This window comes from Bufo gargarizans, chromosome 2 (genome assembly GCF_014858855.1).
Source record: "Bufo gargarizans isolate SCDJY-AF-19 chromosome 2, ASM1485885v1, whole genome shotgun sequence".
NCBI classification, from domain to species: Eukaryota; Metazoa; Chordata; class Amphibia; order Anura; family Bufonidae; genus Bufo; species Bufo gargarizans.
The window spans coordinates 200,703,210-200,717,240 of NC_058081.1; the positions used below are offsets into that span (position 1 = coordinate 200,703,210).

At 44.0% G+C, this 14,031-nt stretch overlaps 1 protein-coding gene across 1 annotated transcript in view; it reads right to left on the reverse strand.

Annotated features, from left to right (window-relative positions):
* Nucleotides 1-10,450: 10,450 nt before the first annotated feature.
* FBXO22 (F-box protein 22) overlaps nt 10,451-14,031 on the reverse strand; it is a 42,852-nt gene continuing 39,271 nt past the window's right edge. Inside the window, exon 7 of the mRNA XM_044279893.1 lies at nt 10,451-12,951. Coding sequence (XP_044135828.1) covers nt 12,540-12,951 — 412 coding nt within the window. The 3' untranslated portion in view covers nt 10,451-12,539. The remainder of the gene's footprint in view (nt 12,952-14,031) is intronic.

A 14,031-nucleotide genomic window follows, 5' to 3' on the forward strand; every position in this document is an offset into this window, starting at 1 on the left:
TTCTCTGGTAAAATAGCTGGATTAGTTGCTAGTTAGCAGTTGTTCCTGACTGTTTTTTGTTTTATGTCTTAGGCTACTTTCACACTCGCGTTTGGTGCGGATCAGTCATGGATCTGCACAAACGCATCTATTCAGATAATACAACTGCATGCATCCGTTCAGAACTGATCCGTTTGTATTATCTTTAACATAGCCAAAACGGATCCGTCTTGAACACCACTGAAAGTCAATAGGGGACGGATCCGTGTTCTATTGTGCCAGTGAAAACTGATCCGTCGCCATTGACTTACATTCTGTGTCAGGACGGATCCGTTTTGCTCAGTTTTGTCAGCCGGACACAAAACGCTGCAGGCGGAACGGAGCCAAACTGATGCATTCTGAGCCAAACCTTTTCCATTCAGAATGCATTAAGGGCAAAACTGATCTGTTTTGCACCACTTGTGAGATCCCTGAACGGATCTCACAAACTGAAACCAAAACGCCAGTGTGAAAGTAATCTTAGTTATCTGCGTATTTTTCTTAAATCGTCATTTTCTCTCATCTTGGATGACATTTTGGGGCTTTAGAACCAATTACTTGACTTACAATAGTTTCAACTTACAATGGTTGTCCTAGAACCAATTAATATTGTAACTTGAGGGACCACTGTACTTGTACTAGATCATGTGCTTTAAAGGCTGGACAACATTGGGGGTAATTTTCTTTCAATGCATTTTACTCATTTTGAGCTAAAAACGTTTTAAAGGGATTCTCTCACCTACTTTTAGCATTTTAAGCTGGCACCATCGCTATGTTGACTAAAGTACCTTATTTCAAGCAGTCTTCTTTTTACTTATTTTCGTTTGGTAGTTTTGATATAAAAGCGATTTTTAGGTTATGCTAATTAGGGTCCAAGGTGCCCAGAGGGGCGTTTTTTTCACTCTCCGGTGCCCAGCCCCTGCAGTGCCCAAGACAGCCTCCTGATCATCAAAACACCTCCCACAGCTCAGCAAACGGTTCCTCCCCCTCCCCACGTCATAATCTACCTTATAGATATGCCCCGTCCTTCTTCCTGTCTGCGGCCAGAAAACTCGCGCAGGCGCAGTACCGCCTGCGCGATCATAAACCTCCTGAGGGCAACAGCCTCAAAAGTCTCACTGGGCATGCGCCGAGCCCAGTGATGTGACCTGAGCGCTCTTGCCCTCAGGACGTTGATGATCGCGCAGGCCGCAGGCGGTACTGCGCCTGCACGAGTTTTCTGGCCGCAGACAGGAAGAAGGACGGGGCATATCTATAAGGTAGATTATGACGTGGGGAGGGGGCGGAACCGTTTGCCGGGCTGTGGGAGGTGTTTTGATGATCAGGAGGCTATCTTAGGCACTGCAGGGGGGCGTCACTGGGCACCGGAGAGTGAAAAAAATGCCCCTCTGGGCACCTTGGACCCTAATTAGCATAACATAAAAATCGCTTTTATATCAAAACTACCAAACGAAAATAAGTAAAAAGAAGACTGCTGGAAATAAGGTACTTTAGTCAACATAGCGATGGTGCCAGCTTAAAATGCTAAAAGCAGGTGACAGAATCCCTTTAAACTGGTATTTTCAATGATTTTTCCTTTACAGCTTTTAGGTTCCCTATATCTATAGACTTGCTCTCTGTCTCTGACGGCTGGATCTGCCCTTTTCTCTGAACTGCTGACAGCTCATAAACACTCATTTAATCCATATTCTTATGAGCGGTCAGGAGTTCAGAAAAACGAGCTACAGATCCAACAGCAAGAGCAGCTCACTGATGGATTCAGTGCGCAATAGTCGATGTGTAGATGTAATGAAAGTTATAGGAGGAAAACTGTTTAACCACTTCAACCCCGCTAGCTGAAACCCCCTTAATGACCAGGCCACTTTTTACACTTCTGCACTACACTACTTTCACCGTTTATCGCTCGGTCATGCAACTTACCACCCAAATGAATTTTACCTCCTTCTCACTAATAGAGCTTTCATTTGGTGGTATTTCATTGCTGCTGAAATTTTTTATGTTATTAATCGAAATTTAACGATTTTTTTGCAAAAAAATTTCATTTTTCACTTTCATCTGTAAAATTTTGCAAAAAAAAAGACATCCATATATAAATTTTTCGCTAAATTTATTGTTCTACATGTCTTTGATAAAAAAAAATGTTTGGGCAAAAAAAAAATGGTTTGGGTAAAAGTTATAGCGTTTACAAACTATGGTACAAAAATGTGAATTTCCGCTTTTTGAAGCAGCTCTGACTTTCTGAGCATGTTTCCTGAGGTTCTACAATGCCCAGACAGTAGAAACCCCCCACAAATGACCCCATTTCGGAAAGTAGACACCCTAAGGTATTCGCTGATGGGCATAGTGAGTTCATAGAACTTTTTATTTTTTGTCACAAGTTAGCGGAAAATGATGATTATTATTATTTTTTTCTTACAAAGTCTCATATTCCACTAACTTGTGACAAAAAATTAAAACTTCCATGAACTCAGTATGCCCATCACAAAATACCTTGGGGTGTCTTCTTTCCAAAATGGGGTCACTTGTGGGGTAGTTATACTGCCCTGGCAATTTAGGGGCCCAAATGTGTGAGAAGTACTTTGCAATCAAAATGTGTAAAAAATGGCCTGCGAAATCCGAAAAGTGCTCTTTGGAATGTGTGCCCCTTTAAAGGCCCACCTAGGCTGCAATAAAGTGTCACACATCTGGTATCGCCGTACTCAGGAGAAGTTGGGGAATGTGTTATGGGGTGTCCTTTTACATATACCCATGTTGGGTGAGAGAAATATCTTGGCAAAAGACAACTTTTCCCATTTTTTTATACAAAGTTGGCATTTGACCAAGATATTTATCTCACCCAGCATGGGTATATGTAAAATGACACCCTAAAACACATTCCCCAACTTCTCCTGAGTACGGCGATACCACATGTGTAACACTTTTTTGCAGCCTAGATGCGCAAAGGTGCCCAAATTCCTTTTAGGAGGGCATTTTTAGACATTTGGATCCCAGACTTCTTCTCACGCTTTAGGGCCCCTAAAAAGCCAGGGCAGTATAAATACCCCACATGTGACCCCACTTTGGAAAGAAGACACCCCAAGGTATTCAATGAGTGGCCTGGCGAGTTCATAGAATTTTTTATTTTTTTGGCATAAGTTAGCGGAAATAGATTTTTGGGGTTTTTTTCTCACAAAGTCTCACTTTCCGCTAACTTGGGACAAAAATTTTAATCTTCCATGGACTCAATATGCCCCTCAGCGAATACCTTGGGGTGTCTTCTTTCCAAAATGGGGTCAGTTGTGGGGTGTTTGTACTGCCCTGGCATTTGAGGGTCTCCGCAATCATTACATGTATGGCCAGCATTAGGAGTTTCTGCTATTCTCCTTATATTGAGCATACAGGTAATGAGATTTTTTTTTTTCCGTTTAGCCTCTGGGCTGAAAAAAAAAAAAATGAACGGCACAGATTTCTTTATTCGCATCGATCAATGTGTATGAAAAAATCTCTGCCCAAAAAAAAAAAAGGAGGGGAAAGGCGTCTGCCAGGACATAGGAGCTCCGCCCAACATCCATACCCACTTAGCTCGTATGCCCTGGCAAACCAGATTTCTCCATTCACATCAATCGATGTGGATGAATAAATCATTGCCGGGATTTTATTTATTTTTTTATATACAAAGTGTTTGCCAAAGCATAGGAACACCGCCTCCTCCTCAGCTCGTATGCCTTGGCAAACATATCTTTTACTGCAGAGGAGAAATCTCGTCTTGCAGCGCCGATCGGTTGGTCCACCTGGAAGGTAAAAAAAAAAAAAAAAAAAAAAACAGGCCGCAACGCAATAATTTAATTAACTTTGGAACAGAACATATAAACTTTTACTTTTTGAACAGAACATTAACCTTTTTGCTTACTGGTGTTTTTTTTTACCTTTATAGAACAAACCTCTCCTTCCCCATGGGTCAATGTGCAAAGCGCAAATCGCCCAAAGATGTGGCGAAGTGCGTTATGCACTTTGTCCCAGGTGAAAGGAGACGTTTGCAGCAGCTGTGAGTGAATGGGCCCTAATAGCCCTGTGTGCCTGTCCTGGTGAGATGTGATCCCTATGCTAGGTGTACCTGTGTGTGGTACTTCCGGAAACACTCCCCTAAGCATAGGGCAGGGTGGTCAGGACAGAAATAGCGGGTGTCACGCCTTATTCCACTCCTGCTACAGACACGACATCTTTTTCGGGGTGACGGTTGGGTTGAGGTACCGGCAACGACATTGGGGAAATGTCGCTCGTGTAGACGGCTAACTACACTGGTGGATGGGGCCACGGAACCTCCTGGGTACAGGAGGTTCTCGATGATCTCTTCCTGAAATTTGAGGAAGGATCGTGTTCTCCCAGCCTTACTGTAGAGAACAAAACTATTATACAGAGCCAATTGAATCAAATATACAGACACCTTCTTATACCAGCGTCTGGTTCTGCGGGAAACTAAATACGGAGACAACATCTGGTCATTGAAGTCCACCCCTCCCATGTGAAGGTTATAGTCGTGGACTGAGAGGGGCTTTTCAATGACACGGGTTGCTCGCTCAATTTGTATTGTCGTGTCTGCGTGAATGGAGGAGAGCATGTAAACGTCACGCTTGTCTCTCCATTTCACCGCGAGCAGTTCTTCGTTACACAATGCAGCCCTCTCCCCCTTTGCAAGACGGGTGGTAACGAGCCATTGGGGGAAGCCCGCGCGACTAGTTTGCGCGGTGCCACAGGCGCCAATCTGTTCTAAAAACAAATGCCTAAAGAGGGCCACACTTGTGTAGAAATTGTCCACATAAAGATGGTACCCCTTGCCGAATAAGGGTGACACCAAGTCCCAGACTGTCTTCCCACTGCTCCCCAGGTAGTCAGGGCAACCGATCGGCTCCAGCGTCTGATCTTTTCCCTCATAGACATGAAATTTGTGGGTATAGCCTGTGGCCCTTTCACAGAGCTTATACAATTTGACCCCATACCGGGCGCGCTTGCTTGGGATGTATTGTTTGAAGCCAAGGCGCCCGGTAAAATGTATTAGGGACTCGTCTACGCAGATGTTTTGCTCTGGGGTATACAAATCTGCAAATTTCTGGTTGAAATGGTCTATGAGGGGCCTAATTTTGTGGAGCCGGTCAAAAGCTGGGTGGCCTCTGGGACGGGAGGTGCTATTGTCACTAAAGTGCAAGAAACGCAGGATGGCCTCAAAACGTGCCCTGGACATAGCAGCAGAGAACATGGGCATGTGATGAATTGGGTTCGTGGACCAATATGACCGCAATTCATGCTTTTTAGTTAGACCCATGTTGAGGAGAAGGCCCAGAAAAGTTTTAAATTCGGAAACTTGGACTGGTTTCCACCGGAAAGGCTGGGCATAAAAGCTTCCCGGGTTGGCGGTTATAAATTGTGTGACATACCGATTTTTTTCGGCCACGACTAAGTCCAAGAGCTCCGCAGTCAAGAACAGTTCAAAAAATCCCAGGGCCAAACCGATCTGAGCTGTCTCAACCCGAACTCCAGACTGGGCGGAACTACACGTGCGGCTGAAGTTGGGGACTGCCAATCAGGGTTTGCCAGCACCTCAGGGATTCTAGGGGGTCTACGGGCCCGTCTTTGCGGTGGCTGCGACGGGGTAACTACTGCTCGTGCCACCGTACCAGCTTCAACTGCCCTTCTGGTGTTCGCCACTTCACCATGTTCTACGGCAGTGCTGGTACTAGGTCCAGGATGGGCTGCGCTGCTGGTGTATGCCTCACCACGTAATCCGACAGCGCCAGCCCCACTCTGCTGCCCTTGAAGCGGATCCTGCGCAACCTGTGGTCTAGCAACACGGGGCCGGGTACGCCTGGTGCCATCAGGGACCTCAGCCTCCTCGTCTGAACTTTGGGTCAGAGTGCCACTGCTTTCTACAGGTTCATATTCTGACCCGCTAGATTCGTCAGATCAGAGTTCCCATTCCTCATCCGACTGGGTCAGAAGCCTGTAGGCCTCTTCAGAAGAATACCCCGTTTGACATTTGGGTAACTAAATTTAGGGGTATTCCCTGAGACTACCCAAGAAAAAAAGCAAGCCTGTCTTACAAATGGGAGGCTAGCGAAGTACCGGAGGCTGCTGCGGTTGATAAAAAATATCAAAACTGATTTTTTTATCGCCGCAGCGCGTGTAAAGTGAATGTGCAGTGATCAAAAAAAATATATTTTTTGTCACTGCGGTGGGGCGGGTGTGGGCAAACGATCAGGCCTGATCGGGCAAACACTGCGTTTTGGGTGGAGGGCGAACTAAGGTGACACTAATACTATTATAGATCTGACTGTGATCAGTTTTGATCACTTCCAGATACTATAAAAGTAAATGCTGATTAGCGATACGCTAATCAGCGAATAAGTGACTGCGGTGCGGTGGGCTGGGCGCTAACTGATCCCTAAACTACCTAACCAAGGGGCCTAAACTATCCCTAAAACCTAACAGTCAATACCAGTGAGAAAAAAAAAAGTGACAGTTTACACTGATCACTTTTTTCCTTTCACTAGTGATTGACAGGGGCGATCAAAGGGTTAATTGGGGTGCAGGGGGTGATCTGGGGCTAGTGTGTGGTGTTTGGTGTACTCACTGTGAAGCCTGCTCCTCTGCTGGATCCAACCGACGAAAAGGACCAGCAGAGGAGCAGGGCAGCCATATAACACATCATATTTACTAATATGATCTGATATATGGCTTCTGATTGGATTTTTTAAAAATCATCAGCTTGCCAGCCGCGATCATTGGCTGGCAAGCTGATGACGTGACCCCCCTTGACGAAATGCCGGCCCGCACTGCGCATGCGCGGGCCGGCTAAGCGCGTCATCTCGTGTCTCGCGAGATGACGTGCCAATGCGTGATTGTGCGCAGCGCTGCCGCCTCCGGACCGCAGATCTGTGTTAGACGGTTAAAAAAAAAAAAAAAAAAAAAAAAAAAAAAAAGGATCAACTGAAATTTTTTTTTTTTTAAGCCCAAAAAGTAAAATGCAAAAAATAAATAAAATGCCCTCAAAAGTGTCTATAGCCTTACATTAATGTTATCAGCAGCAATACATTGTCAGTGTTGCCATTGCATTGTCTTATTGTAAACTTATCACATCAAACTATTAATTCAGAAGTTTGCTCTTCAATATTTGATAATCATCACCATGATTATATTTATGTCATCCATTAATCAGGAGGTGTTTGTCATTGCTCAGCTATGAACTAATGTCTGTGGCCAGTTTTCCTACTATCAGTATAGGATAATGCTCTACTGGTCTGATTTTTGTAACATTCACAACAGTAGTTACAGAAACATTCCAACACGATGTGCAGAGGTGGAGTGTGGCCCTGGTACCCTCTCTGCATCTATGTCTCATGCAGCACCCCTCGTGCACCAGGCCTAACAGTGCGTAAGGAGCACCCTGAGGAAGTCCTTTACGCACTACATAAATCATAAGCACTATGCCAGATTGTCCATTACCAGATATACATTCAGCATAAGTAATTATTCCCAAACTATCCAAATATGGCACACAGTTTAGTTTTTGCCAATAGCACAAATAATTTCTGGATCTGCTATAGGTGGAAGCAGGAGTGACCTTTGGCTTACATCAATGGGTAGGACCGTACATGAAATGAGACAATGAGCAGCCTCAGTGCCAACATCCCTCTGGCAACAAGGGAACCTATGATGATGCCAGAGTGAACAATCAGATTTGGATTTGTTCCAGATTTGACGTGTAGATAAAGATTCAGTATCTAATAGCTGAAGTTCCATTGTACCCCTCCAACATGGAGCAGCTACTAAATATCATTATGTCCTGGAGATCTTGTTCATTGGCTGGCAGATATTTGGCAGCTGGAAATGTAAAATATTCTTGATCTCGAATTTAAAGGCATATTACTGTTAAACCATATATATTATATATATATATATACATATATACATACACATACATACACACACACACCAAGGTATCATCTTTTCATGTGCATTAAAGGGTTTAACATTTTTTCCTAGTTATACTTTAAGCTACTGGAGTAAATGAAATATAGATTTTGATTAAAAGATAAACTCTTATAAATCCAGAGTTGATATATTCAAAGGGAGGCGATCCATTGGTAACATGACTAAAGTGCAGCACAATGCACAGTATGTAGCTTCATGTTTGTAAATGCAACTACCCACAGTTGTGTTCAAAATAATAGCAGTCAGACATCACTAACCTATTTACTAGCAGGTGTAGTAGAGTAATAGAAATCCAACAGACCCAATAGTCATGACATGCATGCTGCGGATTCTGTGTAATTGAATCACTAGTTGAAAGGGGCATGTTCAAAATAATCGCAGTGTGGAGTTCAATGAGTGAGGTAATTCATTCTTTGAAAAACAGGTGGCAATTATTGCCCTTATTTAAGGTAGGAAGGCAGTGCATTTCTCTCTGAAATTCTAAGGAAAAAGGGTCATTCCAGACATTGTTCAGAAGAACAGCGTACCTCATTTAAAAAGTTGATTGGAGAGGGGAAAACATATAAAGAAGTGCAGAAAATGATAAGCTGCTCAGCTAAAATTATCGCAAATGCTTTAAAATGGCAACCAAAACCTAAAAGACGTGGAAGAAAGCGAAAAACTACCATTCGAATGGATAGAAGAATAGCCTAAATGGCAAGGATTTTTTAGCGGGGCCACGGAACGGAGCAATGGATGCGGACAGCTGTTCGCCATTTTGCGGCCCCATTGAAGTGAATGGGTCCGCATCCGAGCCGCCAAAACAACGGCCGTGTGCATGAGGCCAAAGAGACATTTTGTGGACTGATGAAAGTAAGATTGTTCTTTTTGGGTCTAGTGGCCGGAGACAGTTTGTCAGACGACCCCCAAACACTGAATTTAAGCCACAGTACACTGTGAAGCATGGTGGCGCAAGCATCATGATATGGGGATGTTTCTCATACTACGGTGTTGGGCCTATTTATCACATACCAGGGATCATGGATCAGTTTGAAGACATCAGAATACTTGAAGAGGTCATGCTGCCTTATGCTGAAGAGGAAATGCCATTGCAATGGGTGCTCCAACAAGACAACAAACCCAAACACACCAGTAAATGTGCAACATCTTGGTTCCAGACCAACAAGATTGATGTTATGGAGTGGTCAGCCCAATCCCTGCATATTATTTCAATAGAAAACTTGTGAAAAAAAATGCAGTTTGAGGCAAAACCAAGAAACAGAGAAGAACTGTGGAATGTAGTCCAATCATCCTGGGCTGGAATACCTGTTCACAGGTGCCAGAAGTTGGTTGACTCCATGCAACACAGATGTCCAGCAGTTCTCAGAAACAGTGGTTATACAACTAAATATTAGTTAAGTGATTCAAAGGAAACGCAAAATCTTCAAACATTTTTTAGTTTATATAGTGAATGCTTGAGTTTGTAAAGAAGAATACAAACACTGCTATTCTTTTTGAACAGTCTAATATTCACTTTTCTGCAATTTTTTTTTTAGAGAAACAACACAAATTTGATATATTTATCTTCATGTTTTGATGAATGTGTAGTGTTCCCAATGCATTTGTGTGCATGGAAATAAAAGCGATTAGAAGGATTTTGAGCTTTATTCACTTTTTTAAACACACCGCTATAATTTTCAACACAACTGTATATCCTCCATTATCAATCTAGGCACAACCAATCCCATGAAGGCACTTATTAAATCATACGTAAACATCTTTTGAGCGGCTCTGTAGGTATAGATCCTTGAATAAGGGATCTAATTTCTTCATCTACTCCATGGTGAATTCCACTCTCTACCTGGCAAATTACCTTTATGTATGGCTGGGAACTGTATTTAGGGGAAATCCCTTACCTTGGAACTCTGGCATGACTGTTGTACGGTGACTAGCAAAGGAAGTTGGCAGATAACGCTGATGGAGACATCACTGAAAGTACTTTATAGAGTCTATATGGTACCTTCTAGGTTACGGTTTATCTACCCAACAGTCTTCCCTCTATGTTTTAGAGGAGGCCAAAAGACTAGTAAGGCTACTTTCACACTACTTTCACTCACACGCGTTCAGGGTATCGCTTGTGAGTTCCGTTTGAAGGCTCTCACAAGTGGCCCCGAACGGATCCGTACAGCCCCAATGCATTCTGAGTGGATAAGGATCCGCTCAGAATGCATCAGTCTGGCTCCGTTTCGCCTCCGTTCCGCTCAGCAGGCGGACACCTGAAAGCTGCTTGCAGCGTTCGGGTGTCCGCCTAGCCGTGCAGAGGCAAACGGATCCGTCCAGACTTACAATGTAAGTCAATGGGGACGGATCCGTTTGTCGTTGACACAATATGGTGCAATTTCAAACGGATCCGTCCCCCATTGACTTTCAATGCAAAGTCAGGACGGATCCGTCTGACTAACAATTAGACTTAGATTTTTTTCTGAAATATAATGCAAACGGATCCGTTCTGAACGGATACCATCGTTTGCATTATAGGTGCGGATCCGTCTGTGCAGAGACCAGATGGATCCGCTCCAAACGCAAGTGTGAAAGTAGCCTAACACTCTCTACATATGGGCGGACCTGCCCTATAGGTTGGCAATTTGGGGCTAACATCCAGAAGGGTCTATTTGAAGCATTTACTAAACGCAGAGTAACATAAGCTTTTACAATATATACTAATGGCCGCAAGGATACATATCACAATAGCTGAATGGCTGGCTACTGCTGGCCAAATAGTGTGGGACACCGTGCTTTCCTAGTGCGGTCACTCTTGACCAACTGGACATCGATGGCATAGCCTACCACTAGAACATCAATATCATGTCATTTTTTTAATGTGTAGTAGCATTTGCTCCTTTTTTTTTTATCCCAGGAGTTCAATAGCCAGACTATCGTGCTACTTCCGATCTGGAATGCAGTCGCTTATATGTCCAGTACAGCACACAGATTTTGCCACGTCAGGCTTCCACTGATATCTGACCTAGTCACCTACCTGTCTGTATCCCAAAAGTACAATTAAACATAAACAAAAATTCCTAAAGCACATATTAACACATGACAGTGTTTGTCCTGTACCTGTATGGACTAAGAAAGGATGAAAGCATAGCTCTTAAAAGGGTAACTTTCCAACGTGTGCTACATAAACACAGACTATCACCCATGTGCCAGTGGATGTACCTTGGAACGACAATGCATTAGAATGATAGCAAAAAGTAGACTGGAGCCAGAAATGACATGCTGCAACACAGCAGTCTGTAACATCTCCTGAGACATGTGCGATCCTGTCACCGAATGTTCCACAGTTACAGAGACAGAATGTGCTCCTTCCTAATTATTTCAGCACACGCACCAGATACCACCAGCAGCAGGCATTTACCTGCAAAATCACCCAACCCTCGTGTGCGCATTATTATCAGATCTACAAATTAATGTCTTCATTAACTGCTGCGTTAAAGAAAATGTGTTTGCTATATTATACAGCTTTTCTATACAAGTGTTATATAATATACAGCAGTGGTCTCCAACGCAGCCAGATATATGGGCCACACATCGAATTCCAGTTGATGGGCAGCTCGCATTCCAAATATAATACAATACACACGCGTGTCACACAGATTGTCCTTGAGCTTCACGCAAAGAGCTCCCCTAGTGGTCGGAATAGTGGGATGCGAGGGGTATAATGATTTTATTTTGTCGAATTCAAATCAGTTTTCCAAATTCATACAGAGCTTAGCTCAGCCCTCAAATTCATACACAGCCCAGATTAAACACCAAATCAGCCCCCAAATGCATACAGACCCCTGATTAAACCCTAAGTTAGCCTTCAAGTTCATTAGACCCCAGATCAGCCCCCAAATTTACACAAACCTCCAGATCAGACCCCAAAGTCATACAGAACCCAGATCAGCCCCCAAATGCATACAGACCCCTGATTAAACCCTAAAATTAGCCTTCAAATTCATTACAGACCCCAGATCAGCCCCCAAATTTACACAAACCTCCAGATCAGACCCCAAAGTCATACAGAATCCAGATCAGCCCACAAAATTATACAGACTACAGATTAATCGGCCCCAAAATCAGACTGATGCTGCCCCTTATGACCACCACCAAACCCTTCCGTCCACTAAGTGCAGACGTCCTCACCTCCTTCGGGCGCTGCCATCACTTTTTGTGCATTGCAGCACTGAATCCTGGCACCAGCGGTGCACCGTGACGTAATGTCGCACACTGTGAGGCGATTCTGCGAGCCTACGTGCACTAAGTCCTGAACCTGTACACTTTCAGGACATACACACCCTGAGTGGTGGTAGCATAATTATATGATATTAGAAGACGCAATATGTTTATTAAAGCCAGGTAAAAGAAGGGTGTTGACATTTTGTAACGCAGTTTCCCCCCCCCCCCATTTTGAGGCAATATCACATAATAAGACAGGAAACCACTAGTCTAAGGTTTGCGGCAGGAATGGTACTGAACGCCGACACGTTTGGTACAGTTATAATATATATGAGCACTCAATGCGGGAAGCATTACTTGGAGTGTCCGAAATGAATAATGGTCATCACTGTGCAATATTCATGTAAAAGATTGTCCTCTTCAGCGTTACACTCGCGCAGTGTAAAACTCCCACTAACTACCCGATCACAACCAATCTCCCCATTGCCAAAAAAGCCAAACAAAGGCACATTGGGGAAGTGTTTCCGAAAAGAGTCAGCCTCGACATTCTTCTTCTTGTAGTGCTGCTCTCCTCGGCCAACGCAGGCAAACATGAGCCCCACGCTATTCTCCTCTGGGATGTTTGCTGCTTTTAGGCGCTGCATGGCAGAGTCTGTAGTCTTTTCATCACAAACATCCTCGTCTAGAAGAATGGTGGCTCCCTGGATCTGTGGTCCACTCAGTGCCAGTCCAACAACACCAATGCAATCTCTGCGTCGGGTCTTTCTGCAAGGTAAAAACAGCAGATCAAATGCCACATAATGAGTCTTTTCACAAGGAATTACTGAGAAATGGAACTGACTGCAAAGAAAAACATTGTAAAAGAGGACTTATGTGATCTGAATACATCAACTCCACACACGTCACTGCTAGTTTGCTACAATGTATCAGTCTGAAGTCCAGGCTGTTCATCTTACAGAGACGGGGAACATTTTTGTAATATACTTTATTTAGGGAAAATGTTTATTTATGGTAGAAAACTGGGGCTTAAGTGTCCCTTGTTAAGGGACATCAGTCTTCTACCAGCATAGTACTAGAGAGACGGGCTGTGCGGGAGCTGTGGTCCTCTGCCTGCCCTGCTCCCTCACAGCCTGGTGGGGACAGGAGCTGTACGTGTTAAAATTAAATCTACATTACCCATTTTTATTAAATATGAACTTCTACCATATGTTTATACTCCCTGACCATTGTGGCCAGCACTGTGAGCCTTCCCCCTGCACTCCCAGTGTGCTGACTAACGAACCAGCCGCCAGGAGCGATGCCTGACTGTGCGCTAAGCGCTCACTACAGGCAGGCAGGGGGAAGCTGCTATACAGTATATAAGGACAGTTATGTCCCTATATACTGTATAAGAGCTTCCCCCTGCCTGTAGTGAGGGCTTACCGCTCAGTCAGGCATCGCTCCCAGCAGCTGGTTCATTAGTTAGCACGTCGGGAGTGCAGCTGGTCAGCGAGCATCTAGATAGTGTAGAGTTCATATTTTATAAAAAGAGAGAAGGTATATTTACTTTATAAACACATAAGGCTCCGGTGCCCACCAGGATGTGAGGGAGCAGCTCCCGCACAGCCCATATCTCCTAAGCTGATAGAAGAGAGCGCTGCTAAGGGACATTTCAGCCCAAGTTTTCTACCACAGATAAACGTTCTCCCTAAATAAAGTAAAAATGTTCCCTGTCACTGTCCCTACACATTAGCAAAAAATAAATAAAAAAAATTACTCCTGTGTGACATCCTGAATCACAGTCCTCAGAATGGTGATAGGGCAGTATTTTATGCTGCACTGTGATATTTGGTTCTGCTGGGGCGG